The 18761-nt window shown below is 56.6% G+C and overlaps 1 protein-coding gene across 2 annotated transcripts in view; it reads right to left on the bottom strand.

The window, feature by feature from the left end:
• RPH3AL (rabphilin 3A like (without C2 domains)) overlaps positions 1–18761 on the bottom strand; it is a 107328-nt gene that overhangs the window by 56021 nt on the left and 32546 nt on the right. For both annotated transcript variants that reach the window (XM_058675814.1, XM_004594034.2), the window contains exons 2-4: positions 7671–7783; positions 6009–6152; positions 4232–4361 (exon numbers count right to left, since the gene is read on the bottom strand). In XM_058675814.1, coding sequence (XP_058531797.1) covers positions 4232–4361; positions 6009–6152; positions 7671–7747 — 351 coding nt within the window. In that variant the 5' untranslated portion in view covers positions 7748–7783. The remainder of the gene's footprint in view (positions 1–4231; positions 4362–6008; positions 6153–7670; positions 7784–18761) is intronic.

Here is an 18761-nt window from a genome sequence, read left to right as displayed (position 1 = left end):
CCTTGGGCAGTCCCACCCCCCCAGATACAGCCCAAGCCCCTCCCTCAAGGTCCCACCCTCCACTATCTGCTCACCTCCCTCTCTGCCACACTTGTAGAGCCATGCAAGGCCTCTGCCTGTCACCTGCTCTGCACAGCGCCCAGGCTCCCTGCACCGCTCCCTCCCACCTGTAGATGAGGGTGCCACTTCCCCAGGGCCTGCCATGGTCTCCGGCCACTGCTGTCACTGCCTCACTTCCATGTTGGTGGAGCAGGCCCTGCCACGGGCACCTTCACACTCTGGGGCTACAGTGCAATGTGGGCAAGCAGCAGCCTGGCCCTGCGGCTGTGCCTGCTCCACCAACAGGGGGCAGCGCACAAGTCCATCTCTACCCTTGGGGGGTAAGCATTTGGCTGAGGGGCCAGGAGGCCAGCATCTGATGCCTGGGGACCTGTGATTCTCAGTTCTGTCTCAATGCCAGCTTCCTACTAATGCATACCTGGGGAGGCTCTAGTGATGATTCAAGGCCTGAAGGTCAGTGGCAATGTGGCTAGCACATGGGGGCAAGTGGAGCCACAGGGCAGCAAGTCTGTTTTGCCTTTGTCTAGGGAAGACAAGATGCACTACAGGCACCCAGACAGCAAGGAAAGGGTATACTTGGATGGAGGCATCCTGTCCTACAGACCCCAAGCAACGTGGGCTTTCGGCGTGGGGCTCCTGGCAGCAGTGATCATGCTGCTTCCTGCCAAACAGCTTGCGGCAGGTACGGGTCAGACCTGGGTCTCACATGGCAGGTGAACTGGGAAGCGCCTCTCCCCAGGAAGTTAAGAAACCCCCATAGCTGAACAAACACAAAAATATCCATCTTTGTAATGCAGCACAAGCACATATCATCCACATTCCAATCAGGCCAAGGACGCCAGGAGGCAGACCCAGCAGTGACTCTGACAAAACAGCTAGTCACTCGGGGAGACTGCTGCTCCTACGGCTGCAGCCCAGGGACAGATGCTGGTGGCTGAGCCGGGACAGGAGCCACCCACGACTGCCGCCACAGCCCCATGTGGGAGAGGGGCCCTGAGAAAGCCCCTGTGCATGGCTGGCAGCAACGCAAAATGGTGTGGCTGTCATGACAAACAGGATGGTGAGCAGGGAGTGCCCCGGGGAACAGTCCCCAGAGATGCCTCCATGGCCACATGCCCGGCTGTGTAATTCTCAGGGAGCAAGCTGGGCAAGCAACCCCCGTGGAACCTAATGTGGTAGGGACATCCAACGGGACACCACTCAGCCTTAAAAAGGAAGGCGATGTTGACACAAGCCCCGGTGGGCATTAGCTTCGCAGATGTTTATGCTAAGGCCTTGTGGCTGGCATGCGGGGCCAGAGGTCCTGTTTGCCCATGTTGGGGGTCCTCGGGCCTCACTATGAGGAGGGCTCTAGTGGTGTCTGAGCTCTCTGCAGAGCAGGGGTGGCCAGCACTCCCTGCCCCAACCCAAAGCTTCCCAGAGGCAGGCAGGCTCCTCCCAGGAAATGCTCTGTATGCCAAGCTGGGGCTGTGTGCTGGGAGTGAACAGGTCACAGGCAGGGTGGGCTCTGTCTCTTTGGGGTGACTGGGGCACTACACAGGCAGGGGCATGGGGAGGAAACCCCAGATGCTCCTTCTGCAGCTTGAGGCACAGCCCTCAGGACACACTTCTTTCCTGGTTGCTGCTCGAGTAGGTGGGAAGCACAGCAGCCTGTGGCTAGCATGGGCCCCACTGCACAACCCCTGTTCTCCTGGGACAGGCTCCCTCTTCTCATCCATCAACACTTGGTGTACACAGCCAGGGCTGGCGTCTCACAGCAGCCTCCTCTGCATCCGCCCCATATGACACACTTGACTGAGAGCAGAAAAGAACCTGACGGTGTGACAAAGGCAACCTGGGCTTCCAGGCCTCCAGCGGCTCTGCCCAGCCTCCCTGAGGCGAGTGAAGCCGCTCTCTCCATCAGGCTGTGAGCGGCTGACTCAGATCGTCAGCAATTAGGAGCGCCGGGCCTCTCTAATTAACCAGCCGGCTCCTCGGCCTCCCCACCACGGCCCTCGGATAATGAGGGCAGCAGCCTAGGCGGGCAGGCCCAATTACGAGGGACGTAGCCGGGAGGACCTGCCTGTGCCCTCCACCCAAGCACTTATCAGCCTGAGCTAACGCACACAGCCGCGGCTCTGGCTGGGGATGCACCTCTGTGCTCCCAGGAACCCCTGAGGACCCGTCTTCCTGCGGCAGACCTGCGCTAGACACTTCTCCCAACATGCCCAGGTCCTTGTATGCACCCAAATCCAGAAGTGATGTCCCAGAGGTGGAAGGCAGAGATGGGAAGTTGGCAGGGGTGGGGGTGTCCCATGAAACAGGCAAACCCAGAGCTGAGGGCTTTAGATAGTCTAGGGAGCTCACCCAGGCACCCAGGGCACCTACTCCTTACCCCTGACTGTGCAGCACCTCCCTCTGGCCTGGGGTACAGATCCATGTCTGTCTGTCTTCAGTGCCTGGCCAGGGGGTTGGACAGGAAGAACCTGTAGTGTGAGTGAGGGGACGATGCTTCATATCCCTGGCTGGCATCAGAGAGTCCCTGTGAGGGTGATGGCTTGGCAGGGGCCATGTCTGAGCCTGCATGGTCACCCGGGGGCATGGGGGCAGGGGGAGGGGCTACAGAGCTCGCTCCCTCTGCTCCAGTGCTGCTTGAGCCCAGAAAGCCTCCCAAGGCCCCAGCTCCGCTTCTTGCCTTCTGGAAGCTAAGGCAGTACCCCAGCCTCCAACTCCTGCTTCCTATAAGACCTGATGGTCCAGTCATTGGGGCTCTACTCCCTCCTTTGGCTCACAGCTCCTAGCCATTTCCAGTGACACGCCTCCTCTTTGCTGTCCTCCCCTTTGCTCTCAGGCTCATGGGGCCGTCTCCTCCAAGGAGGCCTCCTGGCTGCGCTGAGGCCTGGAAGGCCCAGCCCTGCCCTGGCCCCGCAGGGTGGGGCACCCTGGAGAGTGCTGTCTTTTCATGCTCTGGACACTGACCTGGGGGGTCCCTGGAGCCAGGACCTGCACACAACTGACCGCACATATGACTGCAAACTGTCACTTACACCAGCCACTTGTATGACTATCAAGTCCTCCTGGCCGACTCAGGACATCTGAGGCCTGAGAACTCCCAGAATTCCCCATAAATTTTGCAGAATATGGGCCCATGAGCACTCCAAGAAAACCTGAATTCTAGTAGGAGGATGCTAGGTGTGATGGACTAAACTGCGTGTCCCTATCGGTCCTGCATGGAAGCCTTAACGCCCTGTGTGACTGCAATCAGGCGGGAACCATTCAGGGACTTACTGAGGTTGAATATCATGGGGTCTGGCATCACGGTGTCATGGGGTAAGCCACATCTTGTGACACCGACATTCCACATCAGAGTCCTGGTTTGAGTCCCAGCTACTCCATTTCCAACCCAGGCCTGCAGGCTGGATAAACCTCTGGTTCTTCATGTTTGCAGTGATGAAAAGCTGCTGAATGCAATTTCTGCCAGGAAGAAAGGAGCAGGTGGCCCCGTGGGATGGAGGGGTGAAAGGGGGCGCTGAGGAACCCGGAGGACAGAACGGCAGAACGCTCTCCCCAGGGCGACCAGAGAGGGCTGGCAGGGACAGTCCAGGGAGAAGTAGTCGAGATCAAAAACAGCTTGGAAGCAACAGGAAACCCTTCACCACGCAGAGCAACCGAGTCAAAGCAGAAAACCCTCACTCTTGCTGTGAAGTGACCAGGGACCATGACAGCAGGACCACAGGACAAGATGTGAGGTGCTGGTGTCCAAGCTGGCCCTGGGCAAAACCAACAATGCTGACAGAGCAGCACTGAGCCAGGCGTGGCTGGCAGAACGTGGACTTCATGACTCGTAATCCTCCAGGCGCTCTGAGGCACACATCACACGTGCGCGTGCACACACACACACACACACACATCCTATGCTGAGGATGAGGAGGCTGGAGACCTCTGAGAGGGTTGCTGGGTTCACAGGGCTCTCGTGAAAGCCAGATCCACATCCAGGCCATGAGCTGTGAGTGGACCCCCGCCAAGCTAGCCCCAGGAACCAGGCTCTCTGGCCCTCAGGCTGAGGTGCTCCTTGCCAAGGGGCAGAGGCTGCCACGGTGTGCACACGTCCAACCGCACACACAAACACACTCCCGCATGCCTGGCCGCTGGGCAGCCAGAGCGCTAGGGCCGTGTGAGGCCTTATCCTTACCTTCTGGCAGTCCCTGCAGAACACCGAGGAGCTGCCCAGGAAGCCCAGCACCTCCCCACAAAGCAGGCACTGTGACAGGCCGTTCCCCAGCACATTCCGCTGCATCGTCTCCAGCCGCTCCACCAGCCGCCTGCAATAGAGCACGCGCGGTCAGACACACGCGGGTTGCTTCCCGGACCAACTCGAGCCCTGCCTGCGCCCCCATGCCCTTGCATGCCACATGTGCTGTCCTGTCATCTTCTAGGGTCCCTGTTTCTGCCCTATGCCCCTCCCCTGGCTGAGTTCTCAGTCACCCAACAGTTACTGACTCTCACGGGAAACACGCTGGAGACAATCAGGCCCCTGCAGTCAATGCTGCAGAAAACCCATCAGTAAGTCAACGTGTGAGCCAGTGGACCTCAGAGAGGGAGGCGTGCTCAGCACAGGCAGAGAGCCATCGGAGTGGGGGCCTGACAGCCTGATAAAGGCTCAGAGTGGGGGGCCCAGAGAGGGGTATTCTAGCCTTGGAGGCAGCACATGCCCAGGCCTGGGGTATGACAAGACATACAGGGGATGTGGGTGGGAGACAAGGGTATATAGAATACAGACAGCGGGCAAGGGCCAGATTTTGAGGGGTTTGAAGCCCTGGTTTTGTTTATTTATTTTTTCCTCTAAGCTGTCAATAGGGAGTGACTCACTTCCAGAAACAGATGTACAGGCTGGCACACAAATAAGCCTGGTGGGACAGCCACCGCCTTCCCATTTTAAAGATGGGAAGGCTGAGGCTCAAATTTGGGAAGGCATTTTCCAGGGCTTTGGCACTCCCAGGAGGCAGAGCCAGGGCCTCTGGCAGGCCGGGCCAGCCAGGCTCCCCTCCCGGGATAGCCTCAGGCTAGGTAATGAGGTTGGCACTAGCCACGTGCTCTCAGCATGGACTTCCAGCTTGCACAAGGGAGCATTCCCCTGTCGGACTGACCCAACCCTGGGGCCCCCGGCAGGACAGCCCTGAGTCTCCACACAGTATGTCCTCTTCCTGCTTGAATGGCCAGTGGGCACTGCCTTTGGCTCCTTCTGAGCCTCTTACCAAAGCCAGCGCTCATAGGCAAGGCCAGCCAGGGTCTGTGGAACACAGCACAGGACAGGCAAAGATGATGGCACCCAGGAGCCCCCGATGCACACCCCCGGCCACTCCCTGCATACCCCACCTGGGAGCGGGCTTGGCACACCTGTGCTACTGAGGCACTTGCGGCTGGCTGCCGGGAGCCGCGGCGGGCCCTAGAGCGCCACGTGTACCCACGTCTCTGCAGGGTCTGATTGTCTGAAAATGACCATGTCCTTAATAGAACAAGGAAAAGGAGACCGGAACCAAATGAGCTGTAGCCTGACGCACTGCCCAGAGTGCTTTCCTACTTGTGCTTTTGGTGTTTTTTTCAGATTTTCTAGGAAGTGGGAATTGCTTTTGTTAGAAAACAAGATAAGACACAACAGGCACAAGGACAGGCAGAGCTGAGCTGGGCTCCCAGCAACAGAGGCCTTGGCCAGGGCTTGGGGGGAGCCGAGAGCAAGCCGGACATGCACCTGCCACAGCTGGACCTGCACAGGATGTCTTCCCTAGCCGGCCCCCGCACTGACCGGCAGTTGGCATGCCTTCCTGTCTTACAGCTGGGGTTTCGGAGAGTGGGGGTGGGGCAGGGGGTGTTTGGGAAGAGAAGTAGGGGATCCTGACTCTGTCCCTCCCATCAGGGACATGCAGCCCCAGGGCCTCCCCAGCTTTCTCCGCAGCAAACCCCGCCCTTACCCGACTCTCTGCTGCTCCAAGAGGTCGAGGCGCTCAGCTCTCCGGATGACCTGCAGGACAGCCTCTACCTCCGCAGGGCTGAGGCTCTGGCTCCTCCGCTGCTTCTCCGTCTGATAGGTGTGCACAGACCAGCCTGTCTGCAGCCTGGGGCAGGGGGGAGAAGGACACAGACAACGGTGTTGAGGCCTTGCCAGGGCGAACCCTGTTCCTGTGACCATGTCTACACGCTCCGGGGGTGAGAGGTCCCACCCTGTGTGGTTAGTTCTCTGAGTTCCTGCATGGCCCTGGTGTGTGTCTAGTCTCAACACTGTGCCACGGTGGCATGGTACCCTCTGGCACTCCCTCTGGAATGCCAGGTTCTGGGGGGGATGAGGCCCTGACCCAGCTGGCCTCTGCGTACCTCTCCACCTCATTCTGCATTCAGGCCATGCAGGCCTCAGTGAGTCACTCCAGGGCTTTCACATGTGCACTTTCTGCTGCCTGGCAGCGCCCCCAGGGACTGCCGTCTAACACCGACCCAGTGTGAGTGTGCCTCCCTTAGTGTGCCAGCTCACTACCATGGCCCAGGGAGGCAGCCCAAGAGCAGCTACATCCCTGAAAGGGCTCGCCCACCTGTGCTTCTGACTAGGGGCCGTGCTGGCCTCGGTGGCCACACACAGCACAGGGCTTTAAAAGCACTGCTGGTGCCTGCAGGCTGGAAGGCAGGCGGCCCCGAGCTGGAGCCAGGGAAGGTCATTTCCTTGGGCCTCCCAGAGGGTCTCTGCCTGTGGCTCCTAGCCCAGAGCTGGGTCAGGCCTGCTGGTGGCACACCCCGGGGAGGAGATAAAAGCATTACTCTGTATTGAAAGGCTCGACAACAGCTCTGGGCAGGGAGGACTTGGACTGGGAACCTGTGGGGGTCATGCCGGGCCAGGCTGATTCCATTCCTGGGCACCCTCCCCACATATCACGTGGGATGACACATGGCCTGGGCACTGCAGATTCATTTTCCCATTCTTTGATGTCCCAGCCCCATCTCCCTGAGGCGTGGAACATGTAATTGCCAATTTCTGAGACTTGGCCCCCGTTGGGGAATGCCAGCTCCAATGACTGGTGCAGGCTGACAGCGGGGGAGGGGACGCAGCAGAGCGCCACCAGGCTCCGAAGGCCCATGGCCCCTTATCGTGTGAGGGACGGGGTTGGGGTAATGAGGGGCAGGGAGGAAAGGCAGAACCAGTCACACTGGACGCTGGGTGGAGACAGCCTGCCCCAGCCAGAGCTGAGGGCTCAGCAGGCTGAAGAACAAGATAACCAGGAATCCCACCTCACCCACCCCCATCACACCCCAAGAGGGATGGGTGGGAACCAGGGGGAAGGCAAGAGCCCGGCTATGTGCTGTGTGACTCTGAACCACATAACACCGTGGGCAAGACCTAGGCTCCCCTGCCTTAGGCCCGGGAACAGCAGCCAAGGCCTCTGGGTGCTCTGCAGCCTCCCGGCTTGCTGGGACAGAGGCCACACAGCTAGGAGTCACAGGGACCTAGGCACCTTGGCCTGGCCACTTGCTCATCCTCTTCATCATAAGCTCACGTGGTGTGGAAACAGCAAGTGGCTAAACGTCCAGCTCAGGGCCTGTGGTAGTGCAGCACCCTTCACCTTCTGGGAGGGGGAGGGGGCACTCACTTGGCCCGGAGAGCGAGCTGTCGGTCGTTGGGGCAAACCCATTGGTCATTGCCACTGCCGAAGATGGTGTCGGCCATGGCTCCAGGCACCCAGCTGAGGGCAGGCAGTTACATCTGAGAGGGGAGGGAACAGACAGAGAGGGTGTCACCAGCTGGAGAGCGGGGGCTGGACGGGGCCCCTCTGAACCAGACATCAGAGTCTCCAGGTATCATCCCTGTCTGTAGCCAGGCTGTGGGAACTGTTTTCCAGCACAGCTCCACTCCCCACCCTGGCCCCTTTGCCAAAGGCTCAGCTGTCCAGGAGGGATGCCCAATGAGGCTGCTCGGCCAAGAAACCACAATGGATGTGACCAGCAGGACACTGAAGGATTGGCACAGAAAGGAAACAGGAGGCACACCTCAGTCATGTCCAACTCAGCAGGTGGGCATTTGATCCCTGCTGGTTCTCAGGGCACACCTCTAGCAGGAGGAGACAGTGGGACAGCTGGGCATCCCCAACTCATGTGCAAGCCCAGCAGCTTGGGTACCCTGAATCTCCCAAGGAGGTGACAGTAGGCACCACGGAGCTTTGCAGAGCCAGGTGGAGGGCTGGGAGCACTGCTCCAAGGGGTGCTGGCCCTGGTCCCTGGGCGCAGAATGGGAAGCCCTGTTCCAGAACTGCCCAAGGGGCCCACAGGAGCACAGCCAGGCAGGTCACTTTCCAGGCAGCACCTACGCTTTGCTGTCCATCCTAGGATGGTGCTTGTGTAACTGGAGGGAACAGGAAGAGTGAGGAGTGGAGGAGGGAGTGAGGGGGCTGACTGAGCGTGTCAGAACCCCAGAGCGAGGACAGGAGGCTGCACTGAGCCACCCACACTGCCCTGGGCTGCTCCTGACTAGGCCAGCAGTTCCCATACTCAAACCCCAACCCCTCCTCGGGTTAAGGATGGTGCTGTGACACAGCAGGTTAAACCCCATCACCCATGATGCCAGCATCCCCTAGGAGGAGCTCCAGCTGCTCCACTTTCAATCCAGCTCCCTGCAAATAACCAGGTAAAAGCAGCAGAGGATGGCCCCAAGTGTCTGTGCCCCAGAAGATGCTCCTGGCTCCAGACTGGCTCAGAGACAGCTGTTGTGGCCATTTAGGGAGTGAAACAGCAGATGGAAAATGGCCCTTTTTCTCTGCCTCTCCTTATCTCTTCCAAAATAAATATGGAAATCCATCTGACACTCCCTCAAAACGTTAAAACACTGACCCAGAAACCCCTCCCCTCAGTCTACACCCAAGAGCGCCCATGTCTACACACACCTGGGCTGGAATGTCTACATAGCACTATCCCACTGCCCCAAAACACAGTGAACGGTCAGAGGGTTCCACAGCCAACCAGCTGGCTGTGATCTGGCCACAAGGTGTCACACAGCACTGATGTCTGCTGAGAGAAGCCAGACACCAAGGCCCTCGCACTCCAGCTGTGTGATGTCATTGACAGGCCACGTCTCCCAAAGGGCAGCCCCAGAGAGACCAGGTCAATTAGGAAGTGGCTAAGGGTCAAGCAAAGCAGCTGGGGAACCACCTCTTCAAATGGGATCTGGGTTTCTTTCAGAGGTGATAGAAGGTTCTGGAGTAAGATAGTGGTGATGGCTGCATGACTTTGCACATGCATTAAAACCACTGATTGTAACCTCTTAAAGGTGCCTTCTATGGGCTGTGAATCAACAATTCCTTGGCGACTTAGACAACAATTCTAGATAGGGGCAGGTGCTGCGGTGCTGCGGCTCTGTGGCTGAAGCCACTGCCTGTGATGCTGGCATCCCATCTTAGAGCACTGGCTCAAGTCCCGGCTGCTCTACTTCTGATCCTGCTTCCGGCTAATGATCCTAGGCACATGGGCCCTGATACCCATGTGGGAGACCTGGGTGGAGTTTCTGGCTTCTGGCTTTGGTTGGGCCCAACCTTGGCTGTTGCACACATGTGGGGAGAGAACCAGCGGATGAAAGGTTTTTTTCTCTCTTTTTTAAGATCTGTGTTATTTACTTGACAGGCAGAGTGTCAGAGAGAAAGAAAAAGACAAACAGATCTTACATGTAGTGGTTCAATCCCCAAATGACAACAACCGCTGGGGCTGGGCCAGACCAAAGCCTGAAGTCTGGAACCCCAACAGGGCATGGGTGGCAGGGACTCATGTACTCAGGCCATTTCCCACTGTCTTCCCAGGTGAATTAGCAGGGAGAGGGAACTGGATTGAAAGCAGCTGAGACTTGAACCACCACCTAAAATGGGAACAGTGGGTTAAGCCACTGCCTGCAACTCCAGCACCTCATGTGGGCATTGATTTGTGTCCTACCTGCTCCATTACAATTCAACTCCCTACTAATGGCCCAGGAAAAGTACTAAATATGGCCCAAGCACTTGGGTCCCTGCACCCACATAGGAGGCATACATCAAGTTCCCTACTCCCAGTTTAACCACTCCCCAAGTGACCACAATGGCAGGTGCTGCGCTGATCTGAAGCCAGGAGCCAGGAACTTCCTCCAGGTCTTCCACGTGGGTGCAGGGTCCCAAGGCTTGTAGCCTTTCCCAGGCTACAAGCAGGGAGCTGGATGGGAAGCGGGGCTGCCAGAATTAGAACTGGCACCCATATGGGATCCCGGTGGGTTCAAGGATGCTAAGGACTTTAGCCGCTAAACCACCATGTTGGGCCCAAAAATAAATAAATCTTTAGAAAATTACTTGTGGCTTTGAGGACCCCCTGAAAGGTATTGGGGATCCTCAGAGTTTTGGAGACTAGACCAACATCACCATTCCTGTGCTGACCAGCAGGGGGAAGTGTGCAGAAAACCACTCACCACACATCCAGGCACCTGCCTTTCCAGCTGGAACCTGATGCACCACTGTGGACCTGACAGACTTGGATAACCCCAGGCTGCAATGAGCCAGGCATGGAGACCCCACAGCCAGGTCCAAAACCTAGCGGCGAGGGGAGGGGGGAATGTTCCTCAGATCTCAACTCTTGACTTTCTCTCAAACAAGGCTAAGGTAGAACCCAGGAAGATGCAGGTGAGATCAGAAGCGACACAGTTACAGACACTTTAAACCTGGGGCCCTGTTCCAGCCCTTTGAGCACACTGTGATTTGTCTGGGCTCTGGGTTTTCTTTGTTGAATTGCTGTCATCTTGTGAATGGCACAGTCCTACCACCCACTGTGGGTGTGAGAATCTTTTCTCTGTTCAAAGCAAACATTCACAACTGACTACAGCCCAGGAGCCCTGCTTCTGTGTCTCTTCAAAACTTCAAGGAACAGAAGGGATGGCTTAGTAGGTGCAGAGGGCGGCACCCCTGGGCCAAGTTCAGTGGACACTTGAGAAACTTCCACAGCAACACTGTAGCCACTCAAGTTGTCAGTGACTGCAGCGGGTATTACAAGCAGCACAGTGGGTTCAGTCATGGCCCACTTGTGATGCCAGCATCCCATCATCAGGGCACTGAACTGCATCCTCACTGCTCCATTTCCAATCCAGCTGCCTGCCAACGATGGCCCCCATGTACTTGGGTTCCTGCCACCCACAGGGGAGACCAGCCTAGAGTCTGGGGTTCCTAACTTCGGTCTTGTCTGGCCCTAGCTGTCGTGGCCATTTGAAGAGTGAAGCAGGGGATAAAAGACACCTCCCCCTCCTCCGCCTTTTGAATATGTCAACAAGTAAATACTTCTTTAAAACAGGTATCAGGTGCAGGCCTTGGCCTGCTCCCAGCAAAGTACATCTAGAATCATCCAGCACATGATGCTCTGCTGGGGGGGGCAGGGGAGCCTTGTCGGGCTAACATTTGTTTCCTTCTTTGCGAATTCTTAAAAAAATCTAAATTTATTAGAGACAGAGAGCTCTCTGATCTTTCTACCAAAACACCTGCAACAGCCAAGACCATGCCAGGTGGAAGCCAGAAGCCCACAGCTCACAGGGGCTTATTTTTGAGCTCCAGAGAGCAAGATTTTGCTGCAAACTCCCACCTGGGTGACCCCTAGGACATACACAGCCACCCTTCTTATCGGGATTCACACCTACTCAAAAGGAGGCCACGGCCTCCTTGACGCACACTGCAGGCTCAGAGCCACTGAAGCAAGTGCTGGGCTTAGAGCCCTGGGACCAAGTGGCCCAGCTGGTCCCTCCAGGTGTCCTCTGCATCAGGGTGTGGGCCAGCAGCCCAGTGTCACCCAGGAAGGCGGCTGCTGGACCTCAGCCTCTGACCCTATACCATCACCTGGAAGCAGCTGAGGCCAGCATACATGAAATTCCCAGAAAGACATTAGAAGGTAAACAAGCCACCCTCGCAGAGGCCGTGCACACACTGCCAGTCTGTCACCTGTGCCATGTCCTGCCGCCTTCACCTCCCTGACCTGCAGACCCAGCACATCCTGCCTTGGTTTCAGGTCAGACACATTTTACTGGCCCTATCAGGCCCAAGGACTCCCCAGGCTGCGGCACAAACGAATGAATATCCATGCAGCCTCCCCTGAGCCCCATCTGTTGACTTGGCTGGGGTCCATCTGGATGAAGTCAAAACTGTGACCCTATGGAAGACAGCTCCCACTAAAGCAGCACATGCCAAGACCACAGCTGCACTGTGACCCTCCCCGACACTCCCTCCCACCAAGCGACCGTGACAAAGCAAACCCAGGCCTGAGGGTGTGCGTGCCCAGGACGGGCTGTCTCTATAGTAACAAGAAATGTTTTAGGGACAAGAGCAGGAGGGGATGCCGCAGGCGATGGCCAACATGGAGTGGCAGCACATGCAGAGCAGGGTTCCCACAGCTGCCTGGAGCCGGTGAACAGTGAGGCACAGAACGAACCACTTGGCCAGCACCCCTTGCCCCTACAGGGAGTGGTGGCAAATGCTCCTGTTGCTGGCTCTGCTGGCCAATGTTACCACAGCAAGAAAGGGTGGACCCAAACGGTATCCAGCAAACAAACCGTCAACCCTGACCCCGGTCTCCAGTCAAATCCCTTCCTGGAACCGTGAGGAGTTTGATTTTCCACTTGGCAGAGATGCCATGCCGTTGACAGGGGAGGTCAACAAGAGTCTCCAAGACAGCCAAGCCCCTTCCCCACACCAGCCGCGGATGGGGAGGGTCCCGGGGGCCCAGCAAGTGGCCTCTGTGGCACCAGAAGACAAGAAGACTTGCCCCGTGTGCCAAGTCCAAGCTGGCACCCAGGGAGCTGCACCGGAGTGGGAGCGGCAGGGCAGAGCTGGGACTGTCAGTCACGTTGGCCCTGGTGGGGGAGGGGACAGTGGCTGTGCTGTGCCCCTGCTGTTTGTCACCCCACGTAGAGGAGCCACACAAGGCCACCGCAACAGGGAAGGAGACAGGAGTGCACAGAGGGAACAAAAGTCAAGTCAGACAGAGAGAATACTTGCCAAGCAGCAGGTGTTCTTGGGGCTGCGGCGACGCCGTGCTGTGCCGTGCCAGAGCCTCTGTCCCAACCCGGGAACTAATGCTGCAGGGAGCCTTGGCAACAGGCCCTGACATCTGCTCCGTTACTATGAGACGGAGGCTCAACGACAGCAGCCAGATAAGGGGCGCCAGCAGCAGCATGTCCTGCACCTGTTGGGATGAGAGAGCCCTAGAACATGCCCTGTGGCCTCTTTGAAACCTGGAGGAGCCACTGGCTGAGAAGCCACAAGGAAGGGACCCTGTGCATAAGGGGGACGAGACAGAAGCCTCATGGAGGCCATGGCCCAATAAGTGTCCCTGACACTCAACCCTGTCCTCAGGCAGCCTTTGGGATTGGCTTGCCCCAAGCTGAGCCCCCTCCTCTCCCACCCTGCCTGTGGTTGTGGCTCAGTCTCCCTCCCCCCTGGGAGCAGCCACCAAGGTTGTCCACTCCCAAGTCAGGCTGTGCAATCCCTTTGCTCCACGTCCTTCAGTGGCTCTCTACTACCATTGGGGAAAACACCCAGCTGCACTCAGGGTTGCATGGTCTAGCCTGTCCCTGCATCCCCCATACCACTCCCACTGCGGCCAGAGGAGGAGTCTGGTGGCGTGGTCCCATCTCCTCCAACCTCTTATCAGGCCACTTCTCTGTACACTTCCTATGGATGCCGGCTCCCCATCACCCTGCTCCCAACTAGACTGACCCCACTCCTTTCCTGGTGTCTCATCCACCCCCTCCCTGGGGGCAGGCGATGGTCATCGGTCTCTGTTACTCCTGAGTAGAGACCACAACCCTAGGGGTGGTGGAGGGTCTAGAACACAGCGGTGTCCAGCACACATGCAGGGACCCACCACCAACCTTCACAGGTCCACCACAGCACAGAGTCAGGTCCAGCCTCAGGGCCTGGCAGTGCAGCCCCCACCTCCTTCACCATCTTCCCGACTGGACACACACAGGCTCATTCCCCTATTCTGTCTCCAGCCCCATAGTACATAGTGGTCAACACCAACCCAAACCATGGGAAACCTAGAAAGGACTCCAACATGATCAGTGTCAAAAGCCACACTGACCTGGAAGGTCAAGTGCACCCAGAACAGGTGCAATAAACATCCCCACCGGGCAGATATCAGCCCAGAGAACCCAGTGCTTGTGTATTACACCAGATGGGGGATTACAGGGAAAGTTGTTTTTTAAGTCATTTTCTAAATATGATTTAGTCAAACGACAGCATTCTCCTTGTCTCTCAGCTCCAGCTTGGAGAACCCCCAGGTCTCTGTGTCCTTTGGTTTGGGACAGTCCATCCAAGATGCCCTGGGAGGAATCTATCTAGTCTTTGGCCCCTCCCCCAGAGGCATAGCGCTCAGTGTCCAGCACTGCCCCGTGCAGGGCAGGGAACGACCACATACAGTTCTCCAGCTCCAGTCACAGAACACACACACCAAGGGCAGCCCAGCAGTTCCTCCTCCTAGATCTGGCGGGCCGGCGGGGATACCTTCCTTTGCAGTCTGACCCACCTGAGGTCTCCGATAACTCACAGAATGCTGTGGGATAGGTTTTCTTGCCTAGGTGTGCAAATCTTTGAGAACCTTTAATGGCCTAAAATGGCCATTCCAGTGAGCCCCAAATCCCTGTCTGTCCCTTGGCCTACGAGGAGCAGCCTTCTCACACCCAGATTAAAATGCTGTTCAAGGCCTCCTAGCAGAATATGATATGAGATACCTGCTATGGCCCCTCTCCTTCCAGCGCAGCCCTGGGACTTCAACGGCCTCACGCCGCACCCGCACGTCCCCAGAGAGCTGCTCGTGCTTGTCATGTCTGAATGGTGACAACAGGGCAGGCAAGATTCCCGCCACTGGGAGACGCAGGCAGGAGGACCCCGGGGTAACTGGGGCTCCGCTCCTCCTTCGTCCATATTGTGTTAGTCCCACACAACACACATTGACCTGAAAAGCCAAGGCCAAGGCATTGACACAGCCAGGCTCTCCCTGCAGGCCCGAAGCAGGACCCCATCCCATGCCTCTTCCTGATGTACAGGGCCCGCAGACAACCCACAGCCTGCCCTGCCTTACCCCAACTCTGTCCTAACTGAAACTGCAGCTGCTTTCCTGCCTTAGTGCAGTGCTGTGGGTGACCCCTACAGGATGCAGGCTTCGCATTCACCCCAGGCTCCACAGGGCCTTCCTGACTGCCCACAAAGGAGTCTACGGCACAGAAGAAGGAGAGCCGATGGGATGGGGATTGGGCTCACGGGATAGCATCCAGTCCTCAGGGTGAGGTGTCCCTGGCCCTCCAAGTCCAAGTCCTTTGAGGCACAGATGAAAACCTGCTACTAGACATGCAGCGGGGGTGGCTCTGCTGAGGCCCGGCCGAGCAGCCCTTCTGCAAAAGAAACCCTGACCGCCCTCTCAGCGAGGGGCCGCTTATTGAAGGGGCCCAGGGCAGTGCTCCCTGGGAACATGAGACATGTCTGGAGAGAGACCCAGTGCTTGGCTGCTCACCTGCTCGTGGATGTGCTAAGGCTCAGGTGTGCTCACGGGCTGGCAAGTGACTTTGTATGTGGCCCAGCCTGGACCCCAGCTTTCAGGGGGCTGTCCTCAGCCCGGCTCCATCCTTCTCCATCTGTCCTCTGCCCAGGACCCCGGCTCTGGATATTTGCTTCAAGCCAGCAGCCAAGGCAACCTTCAGCTGGCCTGGCCTGCTATCTGCAGGCCAGCTGTCCCCTCTCATTCATGGAAACACAAACAGACCTTTCTCTTTCAGCTCCAAGGTCGAGCACCGCACTGCCTGGGAACCTGCTGTCTGCTGCCTTGCACACTTCTGGTTGTCTTCCCCTCCCTCCCCCACTGGCAGATGCTACTAATCCCCAAATCCTTCAGTAAGGATCCTGGGTGTGGACTCTGGGTGGGTGGGACTGCAGGGGGGACTCTGAGTCAGAACAGGGACCACCCAGCACATGAATTGGCAGGGAGAAGTCAAGAAGAGAGGTGATCCAAGTGGAGCCCCAGCCCTTAACCAGGAGCCTTCAAGAGGAACCCACGCATTACAAACCACTCCGGCACAGGCTCAGTCTGACCCTGGGCCACCCAACTGGGAAGAAAAAGCAGCTAGGGCTACCTCCCAGCTGGCCACAGGCTGACCATGTGGAATCCATCAGAAGTTCCAGAGGACAACAACATCTCCTCCCCAAATGCCCCTGTGGTCACTGTGCCTCCCAGGGAGCCCAAGCTGCAGGTTGTGCACCTAGAGAAAAATAACCAGTCAACGGGCACTTTCCATGCAGCCACCTTGGACCTGTGCTCAGAACCGGCCAGGCAGTCGTGATCATAGCCACTGTGAGTTCAGTCGCCCACCCAGGGGATCTGAGAGGGCTGGGGGGTTGCCTGGGCCAGAGCAATTGTAATTGTCAGTACTTGCCTTGCTGTCGGGCTCCCGTGCACAGACCCTGCCCTCCCTGCGAACAGATCCTTCCAGTCAGGTCCAGACTCCTCACCTGGGAATTCACGACAATCTATGGGCCCCAGCTGCCTTGCCAAACTGGCCTTGAGACAAACAGCAACCCTCGCCACCATCCCTGTACCTGGCCCACAGCTCCCGCCACCCTACGCCACAACCCCAGCCTGAAGCTACTCTCTCTCCTCAGCATCTCATTAAGTTTGTCACCCCAGCTGTCTCACCTTCTCTGGCCTGTCAGTATGTCTGCCCTGTGGGGGTGGGGTGCTCAAAACATGGGCACTGGATTGGGACCCAAAGTCCAGAACCAAATCCACCTGCCACGGGCAGCCAGCTGTTGGCTACGCTGCGGAGACCTCTGCCACAACTGGCACCGGGGTCACCACACATCCATGAATACAGGAGGAGGAGGGCGTCTTAGTCTGTGCCAGACACAAAAACTCCCAAACGGTCTGCAACTGTGACGTAAAAACCGGAACCAAAAAATCCCTAGGAGAATTCAAAGAACATTTACAACCTCAGATTTGACAGAGATTTCTTTGATGACACGAAAAGCATAATCGACAAAAGCAAAAGACACACTGCACTTCATCAAAATTTATAACTGTGGTCTATCAAAGGATATTAATATCAATAAGTAGAAAATCCACATAAGAGGAAACACTCAGGGACCAGCATGATGACTATTGGCTAATCCCCTACTTCCAAGGGCCAGCAACCCAGATGGGCATATGTTCTAATCCCAGCGTCCCCACTTCCCATCCAGCTCCCTGCTTGTGGCCTGGGAAAGCAGTTGAGGACGGCCCAAAGCCTTGGGACCCTGCACCCACATGGGAGAACTGGAAGAGAATCCTGGCTCCTGGCTTTGGATTGGCTTAGCTCCAGCCATTGTAGCCACTTGGGGAGTGAATCAACAGATGGAAGATTTTACTCTCTGCCTCTCCTCCTCTTTGTATATCTGACTTTCCAATAAAAATAAATAAATGTTTATTTAAAAAAAGGGCAAAGGGTTTGAAAATAGACACAGAAAACTAAAGTGTCCAAAAATCACACGAAAAGACGAGTGTCAGCTGTCGTGAAGGAAATGTCACTGAAGGCCACAGTGAGATATGTCACACCTGCTGGGATGGCTACAGCTTTAAAAGTGGCAAACAGCAAGCGCTGCCAAAGAAGTGGAGAAGAGTAGAAGCCCTAAGTGTGGCTGCTGGGAATGCAAATGGTACGCACGCTGCAGATGACAGCTCCTTAAAAAGTGACATACAGAACTATTCCACAACCCAAAAACCGCACTCCTAGTTAGACCCAAAAGAACTAAGGGCCGCTGTGCGGGAGCTTGTGTGGGCAGTGAAGCCACTGCCTGCAACGCTGGCATCCAGCGTGGACACCAGTTTAAGTTCAGTTGCTACATTTCTCAGCCAACTCCCTGCTGACACCTGGGAACTCAGCAGAGGATGGCCCAAGTGCCTGGTACCTGCCACCACGTAGAAAAGCATGAATAAACTGGCTTTGTCCTGGCCCAGCTCTGGCCATGATGGCCATTTGGGTAGTGAACCAACAGATGGAAGATCTCTCTGTCTCTCCCCCTTTGCTGTAACTGCTTTTCTGATAATTTCTTTTCTTTTTTTCTTTTCTTTTTAGGGAACAGGTGTGCAAACAAAATTGTGTGCACAAATGTCCATGTCAGCCCTATCTATGATAGCCCAAAGGTAGAACAAGCCCAGATGTCCACCAGCCAACAGGCAGGTTCACCGCACATAGAGTAGCACACAAGGGCACATGTTACTTGGCTATTCCAAGGAACAAAGTAATAACTCATGCTATAACACAGGCAAACCTTGGAAGGACTTCGCTCCTATAAACAAGCATCACAAAGGGCACGTGTTAGGTGACTCCACTCACACCTCATGACTCGAATGAATGTCTGTTGAGACAGGAAGTGGGTGGGGGGTGGCTGTCCAGGGTGTTTCAGAATAGACAGAAGCTAAAGGGCACAGGGTGTTCCAGAACTGCGAGGCTGGCCTCATGGATCTATGAACACATCAAAGCCCCACTGAACAGCGCACTTAGCTAAGGGTGAAGACAATGGTCTGTGAACTGTATTACATTAAAGTGGCTTTTTAAACTGTGATAATCAACCTGGGGCCTGAACAGAGCAACCAGATACACGGCCTTCAGGGGGTAAGAGCCTGCCATTTACATCTGAGCACAGATTAACTGCAGATTAACCCTGAGCAGA

The sequence above is a fragment of the Ochotona princeps genome, chromosome 17 (genome assembly GCF_030435755.1).
Source record: "Ochotona princeps isolate mOchPri1 chromosome 17, mOchPri1.hap1, whole genome shotgun sequence".
NCBI lineage: Eukaryota > Metazoa > Chordata > Mammalia > Lagomorpha > Ochotonidae > Ochotona > Ochotona princeps.
This window is presented reverse-complemented; position numbering and strand designations above follow the sequence as displayed.